Genomic DNA, 14044 nt, shown 5'->3' on the forward strand with positions numbered 1-14044 from the left:
GGCGGGATGTTGTCGAAAGAGATGCTTGAAGGAGTAGGTGAGGCTTCTAAGCGCAGCGGAGTCGGGAGTATCCAAAGAGCGCGCCTCCCTAGGGGGCTGGATGTTGTCGGAGTAGATGTTCAAATTGTAAGGCGAAGAGAAGGGATCTCGCTTCGCGAGAGGAGCTCTTGCTTCTGCCCATATGATGGACAAATCGCCGATCGATGGGCGTGGCGACGGACGCTCCTGAGCGCCGGGATACAAAACCCCTCCAAGGTCGAGAAGTCCCGGGTGCAGGCTCAGCCGAAGTGACACAGATGCAACGTTAGATAGCGCGAACATTGCGTCCCCCCTTCTCACACGCAGCTCAGAGCGTCATCGCTCACCGATAAGGATCATACTCCCCGACTCCCTCCCCCTCCCCACCCCTCAACTCCCCCACCGGCGACCCCTCCACACTCGTCCCCTTCCCCCACCCAAACCAGCCGTTCGCCTTCTTCTGCCCTGCCCCAGCCCCTCCGCCAATACTCAACGGCTGCACGGGCGGCGACTCGCCTTCCGCCCCATCGCGCGGCGACGGGTACGCCGGATCCGGGCTGTAGATGGAATCCAGATCCGCGCTCGCGTCCTGCAGCTCGGCGGCGCTGCTGGGCCGCACGCCGACGGCCTTGACGAGCTCGACGACGGCTGCGGTGAGATTGCTCGCGGCAGCGTCGAGGAGGGCGACGGGCGAGAGGCCCTCGGCGGCGGCGTGCTGCTTGGTCGCGGTGATGAGGCTGTTGGCCGTGCCGGTGACGCGGGCCTTGAGCTTCGCGACGCTGGGGGCGGGGGCGGGGGCGCTCGAGGGCGAGGGCGAGGGCGTCGGGTAGCCGTCTGTGCCGATTGCGGCGGAGATGGCGGAGACGGCGAGGACGAGCTGTTTGGTGGATTCGAGGAGGGGGTCGTGGGAGGAGGCGGGGGCGCGGGCGGATTTGAGGAGCTCGTCGACGGAGAGCTGGAAGCGGGTGATGTGGATGTCAGAGACGAGGCCGTCTTGGGAGAGGAAGGAGGAGGTGCCGTTGGTGCGGGAGAGGGTGCCCATGTCGACGGAGGTGAGGCCAAGGCCGAGGGTGGAGGCGCGGAGGGCTTTGTTTTGGGCTTTCGCTTTGGCGTAGCGGTCGCGCCAGATGTCGATTTCGCGGGTGAGCTTGGTCACTTGCGCGGAGAGCTTGTCTTCTTGCTCGATGGCGGAGTCGGTCTGGCGGCTGAGATCGCGCATCTCGTGGAGGTAGAGGGTGGCTTCTTCGCGGACTTCGTTGGTGAGCTTTTCTTGCGTCGCGAGCTGCTCTTCGAGGGCTTGGATCCGGCGGTCGGACTCCTCGCTGCCCATAGAGCCTCGGTTGTGTGATTCCTCGCGCAGTTGGCGTAGTTCAGCCTGGTGGTTCTGCATCTGCGCCTGCATATCCTCGTTCTGAGCGTGGAGGTTCTCGTTCTCCGTACGCATGTTGTCAAGCCGCGTTCGGATGTCCGCCAGGTCTTGGTCGTGCTCGGCCTGAGCTTGCTGGTTCTCCTCCTTTTCGCGCCTGAGCGTGTCGATCTCCTCCTGCATGCTCTCCCGCAGAAGCTCTGCATCCCGAGCCTTCTGTTCAATCTCATTGCGCAGCGCCTCCCATTGGCTGCGCTCTCCAACGACTGTGACTTGCTCACTGAGCTCTTCGCGAAGCCGTGAGAGCTCGGCTGCTTGCGTCTTGATCGTCTGACGGTTCTGTTCGCTCGACGTGACCGAACCCGGAGCCTGGCTGAAGCGTGTGCTGCCTGCTTCTTCTTCCTCGTCATCGTCGTCCTCCACCATGGTGCTTTTGTTGGGCACGATGGTGTTACTCTGGAAAGTCTTCGGCAGCGGCCTGCCAAGAGAATTTGACTCGCTGATCTCACTAGGCGCACGAGGAGGTCCAGATGGTCGTCGCGGGCCAGGGCCGTTGGGTCCGAATCCAGGGCTCATGGGCGGTCTGTCACCCATTGGGGGCGGGCCGCGGTAGCTGGGCATAGGTGGAGCTCGCATGCCTGGCTGGCTGGGTCTGCGGCCGCCAACACTGCTAGCGGAACTGGGAGGACGGCTCGATTCACCGGTAGCGAAGCGAGGGACACGCCTCTCGAGCTCGTAGAAGACATCCGTGGCCAGCTGCCTGAAGCGATCGAGCGGGAGGGTGGAGAGCTTCTGGCGGGCCTGGTTGCGCTTGGGGTGGAAAGTGGTCTTGGGGAGCAGGAAGCGCGGGACGTCTTTCACGCGCTGCAGGCGCTCGTCCTCCCTGCGCATAAGCTCGTCGAAGACGTCCGTACTGAGCTCCATGAATTGCGTCACACTAAGACGCAACAGCTTGTCCCTAGCCCTGTTCGGCCTGATGTTTCCCTTCTCGTCGCGCAAGCTGGACGCCAGGTATTGGCGCAGCATCACATAGTGCCTGTTCAGCGAGGCCTCATGCTCCGGCCTGAACATCGGGCGACCTGTGTGTGGAGGCGCCCGCCCATCGCTGCGGCCGCCCAGGGAGCTGGCGGAGCTGGGCGGGCGCTGTCCGCTCACGCTGCTGTTGGCGGAGGGTCTCGACATGTCGGTCGAACCGCTGGGGTGCTGTGAACCAGGAGGCGAAGCGGGCCCGGATGTAGGAGGTCGCGACCCAGGGAAGGGCCCGGCGTTGTATGGGGGCTCATTGGGTGTGCCAGCAGGCGGGCTCGCGCCGTCTGGATTGCCGTATCGTGAAACAAAGCCTGACTCGGTGCTGTTCATGGACAGCGGCGATATGGGACCATTGGTGCGGTTCATGGTCGGGGAGGGCGGTGCCAGTCGCAAACGGAGGAGGGATCAGGCGCGAATGTTCATGCGGCTGCGGCGCGCAGGGCTGTGTCGTCGAGTCGAGACGGGCGGCGGCGGTAGGCAAAGCCAAGGGGTGGTGGTGGTGGGCGTCGGACGGGTTTTGTCTCGGAGCGCGGTCCAAGCATGCGCTGCCGGCGAGCGCAAAAGTGCTGAAAGCAGCTGCAGCGTATCACCAGGCTCCTGGGAGTGTTTGGCGCAGGCAGGAGCAGCGAGTGTGGTGGTGCTTGGAGGAAGGGACCGCGTTGTTTGCGCGGGAGGTGACCAAGGGACGGGGTCTGGCAATTATTGCTGGGCTCCACCAGGTATGTGGGGATGCGTGGATGCGTGGAGGGTGTGGCAGAAGATTACAGAAGGTGGTAGCGAGAGGATGGCGCGCACGAGGATAGCGACAGTAGTGGTGGAAAGAAGAGAAGCGAGCAATAGGCGAGATGATTATGGGAGAGCAGCACAGCAGCACAGCAACAGCAGAGCAGGCGCAGATTGGATGGGCTGGGCTGGACTGGCTGGACGGTGGACTGTGGGTGGTGGAGGATCGGGGCACCCCTGGACGACGCAGGCACACAGCAGGCGCATGCTCAGGCACACAGATGGGCAGACCTGAGTACCTGAGGAGGCCACTACTACAGCTGAGAGCTCTGCCGCCAGTCTCCCGTCCGTCTAGTGCGTCTTCGTGCCTGCAGAAGCCTCCGGCGCCCTTCGCCAGCCCTTCCGGCGCTGCGGACAGTGCGCACTAAACGCGCAACAAGAGGACGCTATACCCGCCGCGCACGCGTCGTCCACCTACCCGGCCACGCGCAGAAGAAGAATCAGTGGCCCGCCGCTCGCACCGCTCAGGGGCCATCGAGCCCAGCAGCCTTCACTTCCACCCGGCGATGCTGTCTGGTACCTGCCAAGCAGCCGCTAACCAACAACTAAACCTCGCGACGGCGCGTGGGAGATGGCCGGAGATTAATCGACGGCGCGCCTTTAGCTTCTGCCAGCCTGCGCCCCCGTGATTGGCGCCGCCTGCAGCCCGTCGTGCCGTCGCTGGCCTCGCATGAAGAGGGCAGACACGCCAGGCGAAGGAAGCTTGCAGACGACCGAGGCGCTTTTAGCCTGCCTGTCTGTGCTACGACTCCCTCACGTCTTCGGCCTATACCGGCCAGTGCTTATATCAAGCCGACGGCCTGTGTCTCTGCATCTCCCGTCGTCGCAGGCCAACTGCCATGCATCTATATCAGAGGCGCCGTAAGACGGTCATGTGCATCTTACGCAGCCAGCCGGCTTCACGTGCTCTGCTCCGTAGACCACACCGCTTGCCGTCGACGACACCGCTTACGGGGAGCAGAGATCCTAGTTAGGTCCAGAAAAACGTGTCTCCAACGATAACATCATCTTCACTCCGCTCTCTCCACACAGCATTCCTGCCCACCGTTTCCTTTGTTCTCTTCTCCGCAAACACCGCAAGCCTAGCAATCAACACCGTCGCCACCTCGCCATCCGAGCACCAACCGACCAACCAACCCCCAACACCAACAAAATAAAATAAAATAAAAATGTACACAACCTCAACAACGACTCACCTCCCCTCCCCCACCCGCCCAATCCAACCCGAACAACAACAATCCCAATCCCTCTCCACGCACTGGTGGAACACCAACCTCCCCCCTCCCACCGCACCCCCACCTGCCCCTCCTACCTCCTCTACGCCCTGCACCAGCCCAAAGAGCTCGCGAACCTCAGCACGCCCGACGCCCTTTTCGTCCGGCAATCCTGGCCCGAAGTGCGCGCCAACGTAGCCGCCAACCGCCTCGACAAATTCGTGCGCGTGCCCAGCGAGCTGCGAGAGTACAGGCGGGAGACGGAGCGGCTGGAGAAGGAGTGGGGGAGCGTGATGCGGTTCGTCGTGGAGGCGAGGCTGGGGTGGGGGGAGGAGGATTTCCGGCGAGGGGGGGAGGGGCGGTTCGGGGGCAAAGGTGTGTATTTCTTTCTCATCCGTCCTACCTTGATGTCTTTTTTGTTCGCTTTCCGCTGATGTGGATAAAAAGACTCCTACACGATCCTCCCCAACGACTACCCCTACGGCATCGACCCGCGCATCAGGCACTTGGTCGTCTGGACGAAATTCGCCTTCCCCTCGGATCCCGTCACCGACGACCTGCTGCCTTCTGCGAGGCGGGAGATCGAGGACTTCGTGCGGGAGAGGTTCACGAGCGTCTGGGGCGAGGAGAATGTGGTTTGGTTTCGGAATTGGGGCGCGCTGAAGAGCGTGAGGGCCGTGGAGCATTTTCATGTTATGGTTTTTGGGATGGGGGGAGGGGAGGTAAGGGAGTTGACGGGGTAGAAAGGGTGGGAGGATAGGTGCATGGTTGGGATTTTGCTTTTGATGTTTGGTGTTCGGTATCAGGTGCTGGACTTTTTGGGCGGTGCGCATGCATGGGTGGTGATTATACATGGTTGGATTCGGATTCGTTTCTGGGAGGCGTGGAGATGGAATGGGGCCTTGTGCGGTGTTCACGGCGCTTGTTTTGAGTAGGTTGATAATCACCCGAGAATACCAAAAACGGTATGCGAGCACTCGCTCGTGCATCTAATCATAAATGTGGGCGGTTGATGGTGCTGGTCGTCTCGCGAAATACTACGTGCAACTTCCAACGTTCAGCCAGCAGCTTGAATCTCGTCCATTTCCACGAACACGAGTTGGAGACCACCCACATCACGCAGTATGCCATCGCAAATACGTGACAATTATCAAAGACACCCAAACAATCATCCGTATGATTTATGACCACGCCCAAGCAATACCACACGACCATCACCAGCAATGGCGTCTGCATGAACAACCCCAACCCTAACCCTACGTACCCTAAGCTTCCAGCCCGCCTGCGCCTCGCAAGCCGACGCAAGGCACACGCGCGCACCCCACGCCGCAGCATACGCCAAAACGGGCACTGGCTTCGCTGCCGCGCAAAAATCGTACGAGACGGCACGTATGATGGCAGCCGAAAGCTTATACGCCTCGTCACCCACCCAACTCAGGTACGTACACCTGCGCCGTTCGGGGGATATTACGCTGTGTGGGTGATGATTGGAAGATCGGAGGATAGAGCAGGCATGCAGCTGCTGTTAATGGTGCAGGGAGGGAGAGTGTGGCGAGCCATGGCAGGGTAGATGGGAGAAAGATGTCGTGCGACGCTCGCGATGCTGCGGTACGCTGTGCCTTGTATCGCCAGTGGCGTGGTTTTTGCTGGCGTCATGATTTGGGCGGTGCTGTGTGCTGCCTGTCCGTCTATATGTCATATGCCATGCACATCGCCTGTCAGACCGTACGATTCAAGCATTCGCCCTCGTCGTATCATCCTATTCAACACCTATCATTACACCTTACTCTCTCCAAGTGTTTCTTCATCCTCCCCAACGTCGGCCTCGCCAGGCTTCAAGCCGCAGTGGAGCACCCAATCTCTGACAGGGCTTCCTCCGTGGGACCGTTGTCCCCGCCCACCCAATCACCACCCCCCACCGGCCTGAGCCTGGCAGCGATCTCGTCCAGGGCCTGCCGTGCGTTGCATAACGCGTGCATGTAGTGCATACCAGCCCGCCGAGCTAATAGCTGCCAGCAAGTTTTTTGGACGCCCAGTGTTAGCGTTGGCAGTACCGCAATCAACCACCTCCTGCCGCTACACCGCTCCCGTCTAGATCCTCACCACACCTGGGAGCCGGGTCTCTACCACCACTCGTCTGTACATACTCCCAATCGTTGCCTCGGACAAGCTTTTGCCCGCCGGCTCTTCATCTCGCCTCTTTCGTCCCTAGCCCCGTCCTTCCTCCCTTTGACCGTTGCCCGACGCTCCTTTCCAGGGCCCGCGCAGCCCAGCCCCTCGCACAGACAACTTTTTGGACTGTCTTCGTCGGCACGGCTCGTTGCTGCAGACATTGGCAGGCGACCACAGGCAAAGAGCACGGGAGAGCATATCCAGACGACTCTCGAGGCCGCGCGCGCGACATGAAGGCGGCGCATTGAGAGCAAACCACCCAGCCATACCCCACCGCACCGAACAATACTAAGCCCTCCCCCCCCGAGCCGCCCTCGCGCGACACCCGCACAAGGGCACCCACGCCGCACCGCTCTGCACCGCCACCTCGTGTGACCAGCTCGTGCATCCTCGCCGGATCACAGAGCAAGCACCGGAGAGCTTCAACATGCTCGACTCCCTCATCCCCACGCGCTGGCGGCGCAACTACGACCCCACCAACCCCGACAAGCCGGGCTTCTACAACCGCCAGATCACCCCGTACCTGCAGTCCGTCTCCCACAAGGCCTGCACCCACCCGGTCTACACCCTCTCCTTCTTCGCCATCCTCGCCAGCACCACCTACATCAGCCTCCTCGAGACTGGCTTCTTCCAGCCCGCAGCGGTCGGCGGCGTCGGCAAGGTAGACTTTGGCGCTCTGAGCGCTGGAAGCAGGAGGTTGCAATTGGGCGAGCAGACTGGCTGGAAATGGCAGGTGGAAGAGAGCGGCGCTCAGCCTCACATCGCTGAGCAGGTTCGCGAGGACATTGCGCTCGTGACGCTGGCCTTCCCGGACGCCGGCGCAAACGTATCCCCCGATGCCCTCCTCCAGTCGATTTCCATCCCCAAGGACGGCTCGATCGAGGTCGTGCCTTCTTCGGAGAACATACTCTCGCCCATCTCTTCCGATGCTACCCTCGCCCTCTCCATGCCTTTCAGCGAGACGGCTCAGTTCCTGGACAGCGTGAAGGAGATCCCTGCGGTCGTTCAGGTATCCGCTCAGGAAGATGGCAGCGACGACGAGCCCGAGAAGAAGATGTGGCTTATGAAGTCCTCCAAGGCCCCCGGCAGCTCTAGCAGTCTCGTCGAGTGGGCTCAGAACTCGTGGACCGCCTTCATCGACCTCGTCAAGAACGCCGAGACCCTCGACATTATCATCATGTCCCTCGGCTACATCTCCATGTACCTGACTTTCATTTCGCTCTTCACGAGCATGCGCAAACTGGGCTCGAACTTCTGGCTTGCCACGAGCGTTCTTTTCTCCTCCGCCATGGCTTTCCTCTTCGGCTTGATGGTCACCATGAAGATGGGTGTGCCAGTCAACGTCGTGCTTCTTTCCGAGGGTCTTCCTTTCTTGGTTGTCACTGTCGGATTTGAGAAGCCCATCATCCTCACCCAGGCTGTGCTCTCTGCTGCCATCCAGGGCAGGCGTCCGTCTCCTCCTGGCAGCCCTGGCCCGAACAGCGGCGAGGCTCCGCTCACCATCCAGAACGCCGTCCAGTCTGCCGTTCACGAGCGTGGCTTCGAGATCGTCCGCGACTACGCTGTTGAGATCGCCATTCTGTGCGTTGGCGCCGCTTCCGGCATCCAGGGCGGTCTGCGCCAGTTCTGCTTCCTCGCCGCCTGGACCCTGTTCTTCGACTGCATCATGCTCTTCACCTTCTACACCGCCATCCTCACCATCAAGCTTGAGATCACCAGGATCAAGCGCCACGTCGCCACCCGCAAGGCTCTCGAGGAGGACGGCGTCAGCAGGCGCGTCGCCGAGAACGTCGCCAACAGCAACGACTGGCCCAGGGACGACGTCATCAGCAGCGACCTCAGCATCTTCGGCCGCAAGGCTAGGGACAGCAGCATTCCTCGTTTCAAGGTCTTGATGGTCACGGGTTTCCTCCTGATCAACGTGCTCAACCTCTGCACCATGCCTTTCCGCGGCGCGTACCACTCGTCGTCTGCTACCGCCGGCATTTCGAACGTCATGAGCCAGCTTCCCATGGATCCGTTCAAGGTCGCCGGTAGCGCTCTCGATCACCTGTCTGCGCAGGCCAAGGCCAGCGACAAGCCTCTCTCCGTCACCGTCTTCAACCCTGTCAAGTACGAGCTCCAGTACCCGTCCGTGCACTACTCGCCTGCTGAGAAGTCCGACTGGTCCATGTTCGAGGTCGATTACTCCGATGGCGTCTTCTCCGTCGTCGGCGGCAGAGTCGTCGAGAGCATCCTCAAGAGCTTCGAAGACCCCGTGCTTAGCAAGTGGATCATCATCGCTCTTGTCATGAGCTTGGTCCTGAACGGCTACCTTTTCAACGCTGCCAGGTGGAGCATCAGGGGCACCGAGACCGACAACAGCGCTGCACCCACCCCGGCCCTCAAGCCCGCCGCCAACGGCCACGCTGTCGCGCCCATTGTCAAGAACCCCGAAGATAGAGTCTTCAAGGAGCTCAGCCCGCTCGACGAGGCGCCCAACGGCTCTGTCAACCGCAGCAAGGAGGAGTGCGAGGCGATCGTCAAGGAGGGCAAGGCCGCTCAGCTCACCGACAACGAGCTCACCGACCTTGCTCTTCGCGGCAAGATTCCCGGCTACGCTCTCGAGAAGACCCTTGGCGACAAGGTCCGTGCTGTCAAGATCCGTCGTTCGCTCATCGCTCGCACTCCTGCTACCAAGGAGCTCACTGCCAAGCTTGAGAACTCTCTCCTGCCGTACAAATACATGGACTATGACCGCGTCTACGGTGCCTGCTGCGAGAACGTCATCGGATACACCCCTCTGCCTATCGGTGTTGCTGGTCCCCTGACCATCGACGGCCGCAGCTACTTCCTGCCCATGACCACCACTGAGGGTGTCCTTGTCGCCAGTGTCAGCCGTGGCTGCAAGGCCATCAACGCCGGCGGCGGAGCCGTCACTGTCCTCACTGGCGACGGCATGACTCGTGGTCCCTGCGTTGGTTTCCAGACCCTCTCCCGCGCCGCCGCCGCCAAGATTTGGCTCGACAGCGCTGCCGGTCAGAAGGTCATGAAGGACGCCTTCAACTCTACCTCCCGCTTCGCCCGCCTGCAAGAAATCAAGAGCACCATCGCCGGCACCTACGTCTACATCCGCTTCAAGACCACGACCGGCGACGCCATGGGCATGAACATGATCTCCAAGGGCGTCGAGCACGCGCTGAGCGTCATGTCGAACGAGTCCGGCTTCGAGGACATGGCCATCATCACCGTGTCCGGCAACTACTGCACGGACAAGAAGCCGGCCGCGATCAACTGGATCGACGGCCGCGGCAAGAGCGTCGTCGCCGAGGCCATCATCCCCGCCGACGTCGTGCGCTCCGTCCTCAAGAGCGACGTCGACGCCCTCGTCGAGCTCAACACCTCCAAGAACCTCATCGGCTCCGCCATGGCCGGCTCCATCGGCGGCTTCAACGCCCACGCTGCCAACATCGTCACCGCCGTCTACCTCGCCACCGGCCAGGACCCCGCCCAGAACGTCGAGAGCTCCAACTGCATCACCGTCATGAGAAAGTAAGTCTCCTTGCCTTCCCTTTCGCCCCACCCCCAACCAAAAACCTTCCCCCAAATACTAACCCCCCTCACAGCCTCAACGGCAACCTCCAAATCTCCGTCTCCATGCCTAGCATCGAAGTCGGCACCATCGGCGGCGGCACCATCCTCGAGCCCCAGGCCGCCATGCTCGACCTCCTCGGCGTCCGCGGCGCCCACCCCACCAACCCCGGCGCCAACGCCCAGCAGCTCGCCCGCATCGTCGCGGCCGGCGTCCTGGCGGGCGAATTGTCGCTTTGCTCTGCGCTCGCCGCGGGACATCTCGTGAAGGCGCACATGGCGCATAATAGGAGCGCGGCGCCGAGCGCGGCGCCGAGTAGAGCTCAGAGTCCGGGGCCGGGGCCGGCGGGGCCGGCGGGGAGGGGGCTGGGAATGACGCCGAGGAAGTAAGGTGATGTGTACCTCAGGTGGTGTTCTTCTTATGGGAGAAAGGCTCTCCCGCTCGAATCTTTGCTTCACATCTGTTTCAGCGAGCATTTTTCATTCGAGAAAAAAAGGGCTTGTATATATCATCATACCTTAGTTTTAAACTGGCTAGACGCATAGATGTCTGGCTGTAATACTGAAAAGCTGTTCTGAATGAACTTCGATTCTCCCGATCGTTCGCTTGCGTGTGCTGGATGGGCCTCGGCGGAGTCTTGGTCAAATTCGACTTGTTACTTGTGAGTGCAGACATCAAAGTGTGAGCTATATATTTTCCATAAAAGGGAGGATTGATACATACGACCACAGGTCAGTGAAAACTGGGCATCCCGTCCGCTCTGCCATACATAAGCACTGAACCGGGCGACTAGTACTAGAGTGGGTGACCATCTGGGAATCCCGCCTGTTGTATGTTTTTGATGGTTTTTTTTTTTTTGCTCTGCGAAATTTTGGAGGTTGCAGGTATTTCTCCAGGTCGGGAGCGTTTCCAGACATCACTCTGCGACACATTCAGCTCGCAACACCTTTCCAGCGCATCGAGAAACTCCCATTCTATTGCTAGTGAGTCTCGTCGGTTATCTGCATCCCGAGATGCCGTTCCCTGCCCTCGCGCTAAGCACACAACGCCCGGATAGAATTCGACACAAGCTCCACAAGACCATGTGCGCCAGAAAGCTTGTCCTCCGCCACGCCAGCCTCATTGGCCGACAGGAAAAATTCCCTGGCCGTTTGCCGTCACCTCTGGACCCTCGCGTGGTCTTTTCTCGACGGCTATCCCGGCCACGCCGGCCCATGCCCTGACAGTGGAAATGTCTGCGCTCACCAGTTATGTAAGGGCGATAGGACGCGTCGACTCTCTCGCGCTCGCGACACCCACACCTCTATCGCAAGTCGACGGCCACGTCCTATCGCGCCACCGCAGAACAGCAGCGCGTTAGGTACCAACTTTTCCTTGCACATACCCTCTCTTCCTCTTATCTGAAGGTTCCACACTACAACAAAGATCGCCACTGCATGAGCAAGACCTCGGTCTAGCACCGCTCAAAACCAACACCTAATAGCTTCATCTCACTCACCGTGGTCCTGGGCAATATCCATATCCCTCAGTCGTCCGAGCAGGAGCCAGCATAAGCGAGATGAGCTACACCACCGACGACTACGACATTGAAAAACAGGTGTCCGCGCGCACCAAGCCCCATGGCGACAGCCAGTCTTCGTCCTCAGACGGCCCCAACGACCGCGCCGCCAGCGACAATGCCGTCGAAGACGCCAGCCTCTCGGGCAAGGACGGCTGGTCCGCGAAGCTCGTCCGCCTCGCCGACAAGCTGGGCGTCGAGCAGCGCGGCATCGAGCGCGTGCCCGAGACCGAGAGGCCGGAGACGGGCTTCAAGGCCCTGCTGAACGTCTCCACCATGTGGCTGTCGGCCAACATGGTCGTGGCGGCCTTCGCGCTGGGCCTGCTGGGCCAGAGCGTGTTTGGGCTCGGTGTCGCGGATGCGATGCTGGTCATCTTGTTTTTCAATCTCATCGGGATTACGCCTGTGTGTTTCTTTTCGACCTTTGGGCCGAAGTTCGGACTGTGAGTTTGAGAGTGGATTCTTTCCGTTTGGAGAGAGGATGGCTTGTACTGACTACTACCCACAGCCGACAGATGGTCCTCTCGCGGTTTTGGTATGGGTGGCACGGCGTCAAGCTGAGTATGTCAGCCGAGCTTGCATTCGCAAGAAGGAGAAAACTGACATGCGCCGCACAGTCGCCGTCTTCAACGTCCTCGCGTGTCTGGGCTGGTCCGCCGTGAACTCGATCGTCGGCGCGCAGCTCATCCAAGCCGTCAACCCGAGCGTGCCCGGCGGTGCGGGCATCGCCATTATCGCCGTCTGCACCTTCATCGTTTGCACATTCGGCTACAAGCTCGTGCACGCCTACGAGTTCGTCGCCTGGGTCCCGCCCTTTATCATCTTCCTCATCATCCTCGGCGTCTTCGCCCACAGTGGCGACTTCGTCAACATCCCTATGAACACCGGCACTGCCGAGCTGGGCTCCGTCCTCTCCTTCGGCTCCGTCATCTACGGCTTCGCGACAGGCTGGACCTCGTACGCCGCCGACTACACCGTCTACCAACCGGCCACCCAGTCCCGCCGCAAAGTCTTCTTCTGGACCTGGCTCGGCCTCATCGTCCCCCTCCTCTTCACGCAATTCCTCGCCGTCGCCATCATGTCCGCCACCACCCTCAACGGCGGCGCCAACCGCTACCAAGCCGGCTACGACGCGACGGGCACCGGCGGCCTCATCGGCGCCGTCCTGCACAACCTCGGCGGCTTCGGCAAATTCTGCATGGTCGTCCTCGCCCTCTCCATCATCGCCAACAACTGCCCGAACATCTACAGCGTCAGCCTGACCGCGCAGGTCCTGGCCCGCGGCACCGCGCGCGTCCCGCGCCCGCTCTGGACCCTCGTCGGCACGGGCATCTACGTCGCCGTCGCCGTGCCAGGTTACTCCCACTTCGAGCAGATCCTGCACAACTTCATGAACTTCATCGGCTACTGGCTCGCGATCTACACGGGCATCTCCTTCTGCGACCACTTTGTTTTCCGCCGCGGCTTGGCCGGCTATGTGCCGGAGGACTACGACGATGCGCGCAAGCTGCCGCCGGGTATCGCGGCGGTCGTCGCGTTCTGCTGTGGCGTTGCGGGCATGGTGACGGGCATGTCGCAGGAGTGGTATGTGGGGCCCATTGCGCTGACGGCGGGCAAGGGCCCGACGGGGGGCGATGTTGGGCCCGAGTTGGGGTTTGCGTTTGCGTTTGTGGGGTATTTGATTTTGAGGCCGGTTGAGAGGAGGTTGTTTGGGAGGTAGGGAATGGGAGTTGAGTTTTGAGAAGGAGGGATGTCGGGGTCCTGAGCTTTGGCAGGAGGGAGAAGAGAGACACACAACAGGTCGTGTGTATTTGTATGACGAGATATGTGTGATGTGATTATCGATTCATCATCGATTGTTGAACCAACTTTGCTCTACGTCGTCTTGTAGTATTGGCACGGTTTGCTGGCAGTCACTTCGCTTCGAGAAATATACGATCAATGCGTTCCAGAGGCCGCTCGTAGCGTTGTTCATATCAACTCTTGCTCTCTGGCATGTGGAGAATCAGCGATAACCCTTCTCTTGTTGTCACCCCAGTCGACCAAGGCCTCTTGCTGCTGATCCTTCGTACCTTCACGGCCTTCTCATCGCTGCCGGAGACTCCCGTCATCCCCCTCTCCCACTTGTGCCTGGCTCTTCAATCTTGCATGTATTGAAGGATCAATCCTCGAAGGCGGCGGGTCATTGTTCAGCATCTATTGTATTTGAGGTAGAGAAGCTACAACGCTCATGGTGTGATGCCCTTGCTAGTAGACGTCGACGTCGGATCTCTTTGGCAGGCGGGCTGGAGCCGGGTTGTGGCAATGCTTTTAAGTGCGTTTGATTGTCATTC

General features: G+C 60.7%; 4 protein-coding genes across 4 annotated transcripts; 3 read left to right on the top strand and 1 right to left on the bottom strand.

Moving 5' to 3' along the window:
* Positions 1–361: 361 nt before the first annotated feature.
* On the bottom strand, positions 362–2779 carry WHR41_09248 (uncharacterized protein; the record flags this gene model as incomplete). The annotated part of the gene is made up of 1 exon (XM_069377852.1): positions 362–2779. One exon carries the CDS (start codon positions 2777–2779, stop codon positions 362–364), a length of 2418 nt encoding a protein of 805 aa, XP_069225177.1.
* A 1924-nt stretch (positions 2780–4703) lies between these two features.
* Positions 4704–5153, top strand: WHR41_09249 (uncharacterized protein; the record flags this gene model as incomplete). Its single annotated transcript, XM_069377853.1, has 2 exons — positions 4704–4785; positions 4858–5153. The coding sequence occupies 2 exons, from the start codon at positions 4704–4706 to the stop codon at positions 5151–5153; spliced, it is 378 nt and encodes a 125-aa protein (XP_069225176.1).
* Positions 5154–6896: 1743 nt separating this feature from the next.
* On the top strand, positions 6897–10542 carry WHR41_09250 (uncharacterized protein; the record flags this gene model as incomplete). Its single annotated transcript, XM_069377854.1, has 2 exons — positions 6897–10113; positions 10188–10542. The coding sequence occupies exons 1-2, from the start codon at positions 7010–7012 to the stop codon at positions 10540–10542; spliced, it is 3459 nt and encodes a 1152-aa protein (XP_069225182.1). The 5' UTR covers positions 6897–7009.
* Positions 10543–11711: 1169 nt separating this feature from the next.
* WHR41_09251 (uncharacterized protein) lies at positions 11712–13431 on the top strand (the record flags this gene model as incomplete). The annotated part of the gene is made up of 3 exons (XM_069377855.1): positions 11712–12154; positions 12220–12272; positions 12329–13431. The coding sequence occupies 3 exons, from the start codon at positions 11712–11714 to the stop codon at positions 13429–13431; spliced, it is 1599 nt and encodes a 532-aa protein (XP_069225183.1).
* Between the last annotated feature and the right edge of the window lie 613 nt (positions 13432–14044).

Source organism: Cladosporium halotolerans (assembly GCF_011745625.1).
Source record: "Cladosporium halotolerans strain TM138-S3 chromosome Unknown Sca71, whole genome shotgun sequence".
NCBI classification, from domain to species: domain Eukaryota; kingdom Fungi; phylum Ascomycota; class Dothideomycetes; order Cladosporiales; family Cladosporiaceae; genus Cladosporium; species Cladosporium halotolerans.